The 13,021-nt window shown below is 37.8% G+C and overlaps 1 protein-coding gene across 2 annotated transcripts in view; it reads right to left on the bottom strand.

The window, feature by feature from the left end:
* The window catches only part of LOC311038361 (GTPase IMAP family member 8-like), a 58,598-nt gene that overhangs the window by 34,847 nt on the left and 10,730 nt on the right, over nt 1-13,021 (bottom strand). The window contains exons 1-3 of one of the 2 annotated variants that reach the window (XM_084047843.1): nt 5,003-5,110; nt 4,504-4,560; nt 1,691-2,320 (exon numbers count right to left, since the gene is read on the bottom strand). The exons of the other annotated variant lie outside the window; for it this stretch is intronic. Coding sequence (XP_083903969.1) covers nt 1,691-2,320; nt 4,504 — 631 coding nt within the window. The 5' untranslated portion in view covers nt 4,505-4,560; nt 5,003-5,110. Of the gene's footprint in view, nt 1-1,690; nt 2,321-4,503; nt 4,561-5,002; nt 5,111-13,021 lie in introns of those variants that run through there. 2 annotated transcript variants of the gene reach the window in all.

The raw sequence follows: 13,021 nt of genomic DNA, 5'->3' as shown, positions 1-13,021 counted from the left end.
TGTGTCTGTCTCCCTCACTGAATTCATTAGGCTTCAATAACAGCAGGATCACATTTGGTCCCGGTGAACAAAGAGATGCACACTTCTCCATTTCCTCTATTAATGATTTAACAGACTGACTGACTAAGAAGTCTGGGGTTTTCACTACTCTGACAGACTTTCCCTGCCACTGCCCATCGTCTGCCACACAGTGCTTGTATGGCATCAATTGATAACGAGTAGCCCCTTTTCCTGTGATGAAGTTACTAAGTGTTGTCTTTTTGTCCTCACTTTTCCCAAGAAGCACAATCCTGAATCCAGAAGCTTAAAAAAGACAAGGGAAAAAAAGACATGATTAATTTAAAAAAAAGAAGAAGAAAAAAATAATAAAAAAAAATAAAAAAAAAATATATATATATATATATATTTTTTTTTCAAACATGATGAACTCCTTGCATCATGTTTGATGAGTTCAGTATATATATATATATATATATATATATATATATATATATATATATATATATATATATATATATATATAAAAAAAAAAATATATATATATATATATATATATATATATATATATATATATATATATATATATATATATATATATATATATATATATATATATACTGAACTCATCAAACATGATGCAAGGAGTTCAGTGCAATCAAGAGTGATTCACTAAACCAAACACCAGCTTCCCAGGTACTTTACCGGGGTATAGGGACTTCTTTCATTGATATTGACAATAATTCATTATTTCAAAGTCATGCTTTTTGGATAAGTGTTTTGTTCAAGTTTGACATGTAATAAATTTGTATCTATATAGTCAGGCGGGAAATTGCTGTTTTCAATACATGATAGTTCAGTTCGTGATACAAGCATGACATTTGCCACAGATGTCACGCAGATTTCAAAATGGCTGTAACTGGGCCTACGTTTTGGACTATATCACTTTGCTGGGGCTGTAAATCTTTGCTTTCCCCCTCATTTTGATTTAAGAAAATATGTTCTGGAGGTATCTACCAAGTAAAATAAAAAATAACATCAGGTTCCAATATGGCGCCATATCTTCCAATATGTCTGCCGATAAATTGCAGAAATGTACATCTGCTTATGGTTAATCCACATGGGGACAACAGCATGAAGAGGAGAGCGTTCATTATCATCTGTCTGATCATGGTGTCATTTGTGGGAACTGTCTTTATTTGGTGTTTTATGGAAATATGAGTTGTCCTACCAGAATGAGGTCCTATACCAGAATGACCCAGAAGTCCAACCACTACGCGACTGTATATAGATAGTTAGGTCTTTTGTATAATAACTTGGTTTGACAACGTGTTCTTGATGACTGATGGGATGATTTCCAAATTTCCATCCCTCAAAGAAAATGAAACAACTAGGTGCTGCCCTAATTATGTACCAAACACTTTATCATAACTAGAAAAGGGAACTACAAGAAGTACATTTTAAAACGCAACAAAACATTTTTGTGGGACAATTTGACAAATTTGAGGTGGTGGTGCATGCAGAGTTTCACAGCAATCGGAAGCTGCGTTCATGATTTCTGGCATTTTGTGCAAAAGAGGCCGCAAACTTTGAAAGCCAATCAGAATGTGCGTGAAAAATGTCACACCAATCGGTCCAACGGTGCCGGAGATTAGCTGCTCACTGACTGACACATATGCTGTCCCATACTTACCAGACACTCCTTTTGGATCCAACCGCACAGCTTGTCTTGATGTCTTGCTGTCATGAGCACTGGGGGGGTCACTCAACGCATCGAAATAGACATCACAGTGGGCGTACTGTCCATTGTTCTCCTTAGCAACTTGACCCAATCGTGTCAACAGCTCTAGGAGATCAGGGTTCTTCTGCTGTAAGTGCCTGTACCTGCATTTTCTGATCATTTCCTGGAGTGGAGGATGATCCATATAGTTTAACATCTGACCTGTACTCTGCTGTTTGGGTGTTGACACTAATACAAATGAGTGATCAAATGAATGATCACTGAATTGTTCAAGAACCTTCTGTAACTTGTCTCTTTGTTCTTCAGTGAAGTCTTCAGGCTGAAGCACCAGTAGAAACACATGTGGTGCAGGAGCAGAACATTCCACACAGCTTTGGACCATATCTGTAAGTGAGATGCTGGGATCTAGCAGGTCTGGAGTGTTGATGACCACCATCTGTGTGTTCTCCACTTGAGCGCTGCCTACCATACAGTCATAAAGAACATCATGTACACTGAACACAGTCGTTCCCAGTAGGAGGTCTCCAACTGCATTCCTCTCTGACAGGTTATTCCCCAACAGAACAACCATCAGCTCAGACACTGAAATGAAAACATACAGGTGTAAACATACTAATTGTTTTTAACATTAAACCTAAATCTATAGCCAATAAACATACATTCCCAAAACTGTTATACATTGACACTTTATTATTGTGATTACAGGACAATGATTGCTGGTATTGCGTAATGCACAGGGGCTTTTGGGTTTTGTTTGTTGATCTGGAAAGACAGTGGCCACATAGTTGTAATGTTACTGTACTGAGTTGAACAGGTAAAGTAATTGAACAATGTCCTTATTGAGTTAACAAAGAAAAACAAATGTAAATATATATCAATCAATCAGTATATCATGAGTCATTGCCTCTAGGATTTTTAACCACCTTTTGGGGCCAGACTGGCTGTCCTCATAAAATTGTATGATCAGGAGAAAAGTCCTAGAACATGGCAGATGATCTTGTCATTTGGTCTGGACCATTATTAAAGGACAAGAAATGACTTTATTTCTTTCGTTTTCCTACCCTGTAATGTCTTTGTTTGTAAAACTAGACCATACCCGGTCGACGCATCCGTGGGGGGATATGCGCGCATGATCTGGCAACCCGGGAGCCAGTTCGTCCCATAGCTGGGCAGCCCCGTAACCATGGCGACAGTGTTGTACACAAAAACGCTAATAAGAAGCTGAGATTTGATGAAATTGAAAAACGGGCTTCACAGTTAAGTTCAGATGGTAATGGTCAATGGCTGTGTGCAAAATCAGAGCAATTGGTCCAGCCACTGAGGAGAACCGGGTAGCTTCACCTACCACTACAGAGAGACAAACAGACAGAGGTTACTAGAATTATAGTAGGATAGTAGGATATTCCTTAATGGTGAATAAAGAATCCAAAAACGAAGGATATCGGAGAACTGAATTATGAGTTATGAGTAATTATAACTGTTTTGGAGTTTATAAACAGATTTTTTTTATCGTCTTGCTGTTGTTAAAATTGGTCTCCCATTTACTTCAATCATCCAAGTTTCTTTATCGTTTTTAGATTCTTCATTCACCATTAAGGAATATTTCACAACGTAAATTCTCTGTGTCTTCAAGACATTACAGGGTAAGAAAACGATAGAAATAAAGTCATTTCTTGGGTGAAGTATTCCTTTAAAGGTAGGGTAAGTGATTTTTGGAGGTTAAAGGGATATATCGCACCTGGCTCTCTGATAACACACTGTCATTAAACCTGTAATTAAAACAGAATCCTTTCTTTTGGGTGTAAAAACAACCTCAGTAAGTAAGTAATCACAAGTAAAGAAGAGGTAAGTAAACTATTTGGGTTGTATTTAGATAACAAACTTACCGGTGAAAAAATTGCATGATTATGAAAACCAAAGAACAAGATTTTTGGGCAGGATCTCCTCATTTATCAACAAGAGCACATTGAGGACTCTAGCTGGAGCCCTCATTCAATGTCATTTTGACTATGCTTGCACCTCATGGTTCACTAACATCTCAATGGCACTAAAATCACAACTACAGATCTCTCAAAACAAACTAATAAGACTACTACTAGGCCTCACCCCCAAGCTCCCTTGCTAGTCTAGGTCGGCTCAAGGTAGAAGACAGCTAGAGTGCAACATCTCTCAATGGGTCTGGTCTTCAAGATCCTCAGAGGATCAGTGTCCAGATGCCTGTCCAATTACTTCTCTAGTGATGTCCATGGGCATAACACCCAATGGAGATCAACTGACTTTGTTCCCCCCAAATGTGGCTCAAACATGGGGCAAAATGCATTCTACTATGCTGCCACCATAATGTGGAATGAACTACCAAAATCCATGAAAGGGCACCTGTAATAACTTTGTAACTCTTAATTCCTGTGCTTCCTCTGGCCAACTGAAATTCTCCCATGGATGAATCGAATCCATCCATCCATCCATCCATGGCATCCATCCATCCATTTATCTATCCCACCCCTCCTTTCTCTGTAAATATATTGTACCTGTTGATGCTACTAAGCTCTCTACCAGTATAGTATTGTATGGATTAAAGGTCTAGTGAAATGAAACATATGTTTTTCACAATTTTAGATGTACAATAGACCACAATGGAAACATGCCCCCAGGGCTTTTTTCTGTTATCCTTTTAGTCAAATAACCTTTGACTGTACTAACTGTACTAGTTTTGTAACAAACCTGCTAATAAAGTATTTAATCAGTCAATCAAAAGTTTTACTCACTATTAGGCGGTAGTAACTCATAGCTTTCGCTCCGATTCAGTATCCTCCCATGGCTCCCTGTAACAATTAATAATTAAAAATACAATTCAAAAACATATTCAGAATCACAACCAAGAACCATTTAACAGTATTGGTGTTGTATCAATTTTTCAGTATATTCTGAATATTTGAAATCTCATTAGCCTGCACTCTTTTTCTCTCTCGCACACACACACACACACACACACACACACACACACACACACACACACACACACACACACACACACACACACACACACACGCGCGCGCACACACGCCCCAAATTTTAATCACACATTGAGGGGCCTCTAAACAACAGAGAGCCAAAAGCAATTTCATTACCCCCATACGGGCACCACACATGCAACACATTTGGAGAATTTGTTGCAAAAATGAGATTTTCTTTCACAATTTAGGTACAAATGATCTTGTGAGTCATGTGACAATGACCATTAAACAGGATTTTGATATTCCATACTATTTTCCTGCAATTGCCTTAAATTTGTGGGCAGGGCCTAAAGTAAAGCAGGGCACAAATGCAAACAACCGTCTGTTGGAAAATTTCTCCCCATAGCTTCCTCATGTCAAGGAAATGTATCATTTCAGACTTACATGTTGAAAAAATATATATAAAATATATAAAATATATAAAAATCCTTTCAAATTGGAAGCTTTGTCTCCATCAAGTAGAACTGCAATATTAATATTAATCGAAAGTTCTGTAACATTTGACTGAACTCACCAGGTGCTCTTTTTGCCAGGGAAGATAATTTCAACTGGAGCATGTTGGTTCCTTAGGGGAAAACATAACATTTGGTAATCAACTCTGATTGTTAACACTCAATAATACATTACTTAAAATCACGAGAGGGAGAGAGAAAAAAAAAAGACTGTATGTTATGACATATGATGACAACCAATGGCAGAGCTGAGGAAGGCTCCCACCTTGTTTTACTTCAGCGACTGATTTGTTTCTGCCTGGGGGCAGATTCTATGGTGTTTTTTTCCCCTTTTTTTTAATCGTCTGTAGCTGGGTGCCCTAGCCAATTGCTTCTTATAATAACAGGGTGGGGTTTATTGTATGTCTCTTATTTGTGTCACTGACACCAATTGATCGTGTCTTTGAGTGCAGATGTGTGTGTGGAGCTGTGGCGGATCAGGATTGGTGAGACAATCTGGATGCAGTCCAATCATTACAGTTGTAAACCACTGTATTGATGTATTATTGGTCCCCTGCCTGAACTCCTCTTTGGTAGGCAGCAATAAAAACACGTTTTACTGAGCTCCCTACCCAGTTAAGCTTTGTTATACAAACCTCCTTTTAATGTTAAGCGTTAATTGGCTTGTTGGTGTAAACTCAACTGGTGTAGTCGTATAGTTCATGTATTTAGTGATCCCTGTTTCGGCCCTGGGTGTTATATTATCATAACAAGAAGTGTGAAAATAACAAGAGCATTATAAAACTGTACATATGCAGCATACCAATCGTAACTAACCCATCAATCTGACAGATTTTGAGAATTTAAAGTGGATTATCTTCTCTCATGAAGCTCTGAGGAAGTTCCCCTTTCATGACTTTTCCTAAATATTTGATTCAAATCATCTCTGTTTTTTAATCTTCATTCTAAATATGAAATTAGCTACACATATATATGGTATATTTCGGCTATTTTTACCGGACTCACCCCTCTCTCCCCCAGGCAAGAGCCGTTAAAGGGATACTTCACCCCCAAAATGACTTTTTTTTCTACCGATTAGTCACCCCATGGAGACTTGGATTCATGGATATATATTTTTTTGTTTTTGTCGCATTCCTAAGCCAATATTTGATAACCAGCAGTGGTTCCGGTAGGAGACACAAAGGTCTCCTTTGTGTGTTCCCTTTAATGTGACCATCACCAATGATTGAATGTCACTGATGTGTGCAGAGTTACATAGAGAAAGGTCATGGCATTTTGACCTTTGTATGCTATTGCTACTGCAGGGTAGTTACTGTAGCTTATCCACACAAAAAGGGGATGATATTGTTCCCAAAAAGACACAGGTCCAAGAAAAAAAGGAGAGAATGGATGCCAATACCAAAACACATTACCTTTACAGTCTTTTGATACGCCTACTACAGGCACAATAAGAATGATTAGGTACATATACAGACCACTTTAACACATTTTTGAGATTGAAGACAATAGTTGCACACCGCACACCACACACCACACACCACACACACACACACACACACACACACACACACACACACACACACACACACACACACACACACACACACAAATGAATGTGCACCAGTGCCTCATGCCTCATTGCATGCTTGCATGCTGAGTTAATATAGTTACCTTAGTCAGGTGTAGGCCACCGACAAGTGAAGCAACCGATGTGTGAAAATTCTAGTTGCATCCAGAGGCAAGTGTGACGTTCAGTGATGTGCTACAATGAAATTGAGGGAAAAAACTGTTAACCATTTGTTATTAATAATTGCAATTTAATTGTTTTGATTGTATAATAGACCCTACATTGTATTTGTGAGATTAGCTAAACAAATTAATTTTCTTTTAACTAGCAAATGTGAATAGTGAATTCTGTTTTCCTCATTGAACCCATAATGAATTTGCTGTAATGGCGAACTCAGATCACATAGGAGACAACCTCCCAGGATATGTAAATTACAGTCAGAATATGCTTATCATGGTAAATCATTGTCCACATTCCCACTTAGTTCAGTTGTTCAGAGTCAGACCACTGTGCGGGAAATGGGGGACTGTGACAAATCCTCGGAGTCGGTTTCATTTAATATTTAGTTTCATATGTATATATGAATATGTAGAGGTGGAGGTGCTGGTAGGCAAGAATGTGTACACTAAAACCACTTCTTCTCTCGGTTAGTAAGGGCTGCACACTCCTTTAAATAAACACGATGACCTTGGACCTTGGCTCCATCAATCCATCAATTATTCAATCAATTGTTAACAAAAGATGTATACAGATGGGCAGGTAATCATGTACAATACAAATATAATGTGACAAACAGTACAAAATTACTACACCAACTTGGAGAGAGAATCTACACCCATATACACACAGGCTACTACTGAACATACCTATATTCATCTACAAACACAAATATTAACTCTACACAATACAATGGCATGGCTCAGAACCACCTTAGTATATTCATAAGCTTCAGATTAAGGGTGCAGTGTGTCCCATTCTGGACAAGCCAAGCTATACATTTGATTTAAAAAAAAGTTTTTTCAAAAAGGTTTACAAAAAAAGTTTAAAATGCCACATTATCACTTAACCAAATAATTAAGATCCAACTCCACATGGGCAAAATCTGAGTATTTTCAAACCCAGGGAAGCAATGTAATCATGGATTAGGCCAAGTAAGTCTGTAAATACAGCCCATAAAATGTTACTGGCAGAGCAACATGTTGTGTACATGAGGTAGTTAAGCCATATACGTATCTTTAAAACCAGGTCATTATAAAAAAAAATAGCAGCCATAGCACCTGACGAAAGCCAAGATGGCGAAACGCACAATAAAATGAAGCATGGATTGAAGTCCAAGGCCTAGAGTGTATGAAATTCAACTTTGTTCGTAAGAGTTGAGTGTTGAGCAATGCATAATTAGCCAATTAATTATTATACCTTAATAACACATTTCCACGTGCTGAACAATTCTTTGCTGACCGTTGAGCATTTGTCATTATAATACATGGATTTTTGGAGGTACAAGCGTAGCTGTAATTCCTTTGGCCATCTTTCTGATATTTTCCTATCTGAAATTAAGTTATAATGGCTTGCAAAAAGGGTGTTATGAACATTTGTATTCATAAAATAATAATAAAAATAATAATAATCAACACTATGGGGCCCTTTAGGGGAGTCTATTTTGGTGATAGAGGTATGGTCATATACACCCCCCCCCCCCCCCACCCCGCCATAGAAATAATAATAATGATACATAAAAAGGCTCAATGCTGATCAGCTGGTCAGCAAGTGGTTTCATGAATATATGTATATAAATGTATATACAATATTGTGGACCAAAAAAAAATAAACAAACAAACAATGGACCCTATTTCCCACCCACCTCAGTGGCTGCCAGACTACTTGGAAAATAATCAATGATTAATCTCAAAATGACTTTGTTTATGTTAATGTTGTTCAGGATTGTGTAGCTGCTGCATAAGCAAAACAGAGGCCCGACATTTTGGCAGGCAAACCCTCAAAAAGAGCCTTAGTTTTTGAGATACCCCTACCCGGGGTAGAACAAACTGTGACATAGTTTTTTCATATATTTAAGATGTCGTCCTCATGAAATGGGTGGTCAAAAGTTTTACTTTTACTGCAAAAGTCATGAAATACATCCATGAAGTGATGACCACTGCACAAAAACAGTCAATCCTTTGTTTCCTTCTTATTGTCTCCGCCAGGAGACTATGTTTTCACTTTCCGTCCCCCCCCCTCGGCCAAGCTAACATTGGTCAAGCCTCACGTGACACGTGACAATACGTTGAAAGAGTGTGCTCTGATTGGCTAGTGAGACGCATGACGTATAGCCGGCCTATAAATAGATGTGTCACTTTGAAAGAGTCTTGGTCTCTTTCAAAGTGAGGTAAGACAGGAATAATCACGAAATGGCTGAGAAATGGCGGAGCAATACATTATGTAGACACACTGGTGTCATCACAATACGTAATATAAATAGCTTAGACAGGATTAATCAAGAACAGTACTTTCCAGTCACAGTTGATGACACAGTGCAAGTTTGTGCAACTAACTCTTATTATGCAAACTGAAGAAGCTAATCATTGTCTGCAAACTGATGAAGAAGCAAAGGCGCAACGCCTATCATCAAAGTTCCAATCTTGGAATAAATTCCAATATTTGCTGGCGGAGACTTGTGCTCCGAGGAGCACATTTTCTAGTTTTTACATCATACTTGCACAGATGGTCTACAGGTAGTGTCCCTACATTCCAAAGCAACCAGGATGCCAATATTTATGAATCAGCAGCCTTTTATAAAGCCTTTATATGTAGCCAAAAGATTGCTTTTCTGAGGAATATTCTCATGAAATACTGGTCCTATACTCTTCTATCAGGGGTAGAACAAAACTTGACCTTGTTTATCCATAACTTTGACTTGTCCTCTTCATGAAATGGATGGTCAGAAGTTTTACTTTTACCCCAAAAGCCAAAAGTCATTAAATGTATCCATGAAAGTGATCACCACATTTGTAAAGAAAAGAAAAATGCACGTCATCATCACAGGAGTAGCAAAATATACACCAAAGGGATGCAAACGAACTGCAGGCTGTGGGGAGCTAAATCAGCACTAGCCAAACAAAACAGGTGTTTCCAATTAAGAATATATGAAGTCACATAAAAGTGATATACAGAGTCCCAGATATAAATGAATACTAAATCAACACTTTGGACCTGAAATAATGTACTCACATAGTTTCATGAACGCTCAAATCAAGAATCAAGGAACAAGGGAAAAGAAACACACAGAGTTTGCTGTGTCTGACGTAGGCCTACTAATATAACCTGCGTATCAAGCATGCTATTGCCTAAATAGGCTTGTCAGTGGGTAATACCATGACAGGGCCCTAGGCGTCGCTGACAGGCCTTCTTACACCTACCTTCCCTGAAAAAGGGAGTTCCGAATTAATATTGTACCATTTTCCACCTATTTAATCATATTACAAATCAATAAATACCCTTTTTTACGGTTTTCAAATATTTTTTGACACAAATGTTTATGGCCAACTGGAACTGACTGACTGAGGGTCAAATTGTTTTCCATAAGCTTAATTTGATGATTATTCATTAGGAATGGCCCACAAAAAGTTGTGTATTCTACAGCATGTACTTAACCCATGCATTTAGGCTGTATGGGCTTATATAACAATATTTTCAGTCATTCCTGATGCTTTGAGGTGTAGAGATATCAGGCCTATGAGAATCATAGATTCCATATATATGAATACAAAGTAGCTGGCTAAAAACATAGTATCAAATTGTATTCCCTGTTATTAAGAAGTCATTTTGTTGTATTTGTTGGCATTTTACGTTATTAATAGATCAGGATTAGAAGTAACTCGGAAAAATACTTTGATATTTCTGCCTTTAACAAGGCCTAAGAGGCAATAGAACCCTGCTGATTCACAATGCAAGCCTATGTCGACATATTGTTCTGGTTGCTTTGGGGTATAGGGGTCCTACCTGTACAAATATGATGTGATTGGTGTGAAACATTATTGAAGAATGTTATGACTTTTGCCGTAAACGTCAATAGTTTGATGTTAATGATAGTTAGATGGCAAGCCAAAGTTACGAAAACACAAGGTCAGGTTTTGTTATAAAAGAGTAGGACCAAAATTACAAGTGAATATTGCTCAGAAATGTTAACTTTTTGCTATTTCCGTCTGTAATATAAGTAATATAGGGGCACCGATGGCCTAGTGATTAAGGCGCATACCACAACTAGGCTCTAATGATTCCTGAGCCCGACGACCTTTGCTGCGTACGTGTCACTCCCCATCTCTCTATTTTCTGTCACTCTCCACTGTACTATACAATTAAAGGCAGAATAGCCCCCCCAAAAAAATAAAATAATAATAATAATAATTGCAGTAACGTTTGCAGTATCTTAAAGATATGAAAAAACAGTGTCTCATTTTGTTCTACCCCAGGGGTATGTCCTAATTACGGGGGCTTGGTTCCTGCACTACTGAATTTGCTGTTGTATTTGAGTTGGATTGAGACCGTGTTGGTACATAAAGAGGGACAGTGGGGAAGATCCCTTAAGAAAAATACAATATGAACATAAAAGGTATTCTCATTGGAGAAAATTCAGAAACATTAGAACTCTGCACACATTATTAACATAAAGAATATGTGCATATCTTGACAAAAGTAAGAACCAAGCTTGTATCCAGGATATCATTAAATAAAATGTTACATCCATTTGGTAATTTTTTATAGAATCAAATAAATGGTTAGTGAGCCACGCGGAGATACTCACAGCCTTTGTCCGGTTGCTCCATGACATACAATTCTATTGTACTAAATAATGTAACACCATCAGCTTCCAGCTACAGTCCTTACCAGTCACAATTCCTGATTATCCATGGTCCTTGTCTGTAGACTTTTAAATGTAATTGTTGAATGTCTTGTAGTAGTTGAACTGCAGTCACACAGTGTCAGCTACAGTATGGATCCAATGAAGGAGCTATTTGTTACAAGCTCTTGTTAATATTAACTTGGACTAGATGTATCGAGGACTCTGACCTCGAATTAAACTTTTATGGTATTGTTATTGAACTGATTGCACTGTGAACACTGTCTGAAATGGACACTTTATTTGATTGGCATTGCACTGATAGTAGTGCAGGATAGTTGTACAGGTATACACTTGTGTACTGTTGTTCTGTATTGACAGTGCTTCTTACTGTTTTTCTTGCATTGTATTGCTGTATACCACAGTACTTTCCTTCTCTGTATACCTGTAACTCTGTAACTCTTAACTGCTGTGCTGCCTCTGGGCGATTGAAATAAAGGTATTTATCTATCTAAAACCTTTCATGGGTTCATTAATTATAAAACCCACTTACACACTTAACCACTTCCACTTCTGAAAATTTCCCAAAATAGTGGAAATAGCTGATCTACAAGCTTGTGAGCTTGTAGATCGTCTGTTTCTGCTACTTTTGCGCGACAGCCTTGTATAAGTAGGGCATTCATTTACACGAAACAAAAACAAAAAGTTGAAATATGGAGATACAAGGTTTCTGCCCGACAGCAACGATATGTCCATGTCATGCATCACTCATCCCAGCGATAAGTGATTGATTATACAGTATAAGTGATATTGGCAGGCCTGGAATTTTATCATTTCAGGGGCAAGGCCACATGGCCAGCTAGGCCTTTGGTATTGTAAGTATTGTAAGTAGAGGAGGAAATGGTACAATCATTTGGGGACAGTGTGGGCGGGGCATGAAGGCCACTGTAGCATTAGGTCATGTCATGTGTTGGGCAGAAGGCCAAACTGAGGGTACATGTCCAATAGATGTATATTTGTAGGGAAAAGGCTGTAAATGGGCATGTTTTCCCCTCTTCAGACCAAATCAATTTAACCACTTAAACCCCATGGTTAAACCACTTGGTTAGATCACCCAATACAGATATTTTGACCCATATTTGTCGTAAGCGTAAAACCTTGAAATTAATTCAAATATTTGATTCAAGTTTCTATTTGGGAACATTTAATTTATACAAATACAAATAAACATGCCTTTTGTTTTCTAAAGTATTAAATTATAAAATGTCAATATGAAAAGAACATTTGACTTATAAATGTTTAACCACAAAAATATATCTCACACCCTGTTGCAATGCGATGCATTGTGAGCTTGTAGATCTTGTGTAGATGTTGTAGATCTGTAGATCTTGTGGATTGGGATAGCAGAGATCT

The sequence above is a fragment of the Gymnoscopelus microlampas genome (genome assembly GCF_963454915.1).
Source record: "Gymnoscopelus microlampas genome assembly, chromosome: 21".
Classification (NCBI taxonomy): domain Eukaryota; kingdom Metazoa; phylum Chordata; class Actinopteri; order Myctophiformes; family Myctophidae; genus Gymnoscopelus; species Gymnoscopelus microlampas.
This window is presented reverse-complemented; position numbering and strand designations above follow the sequence as displayed.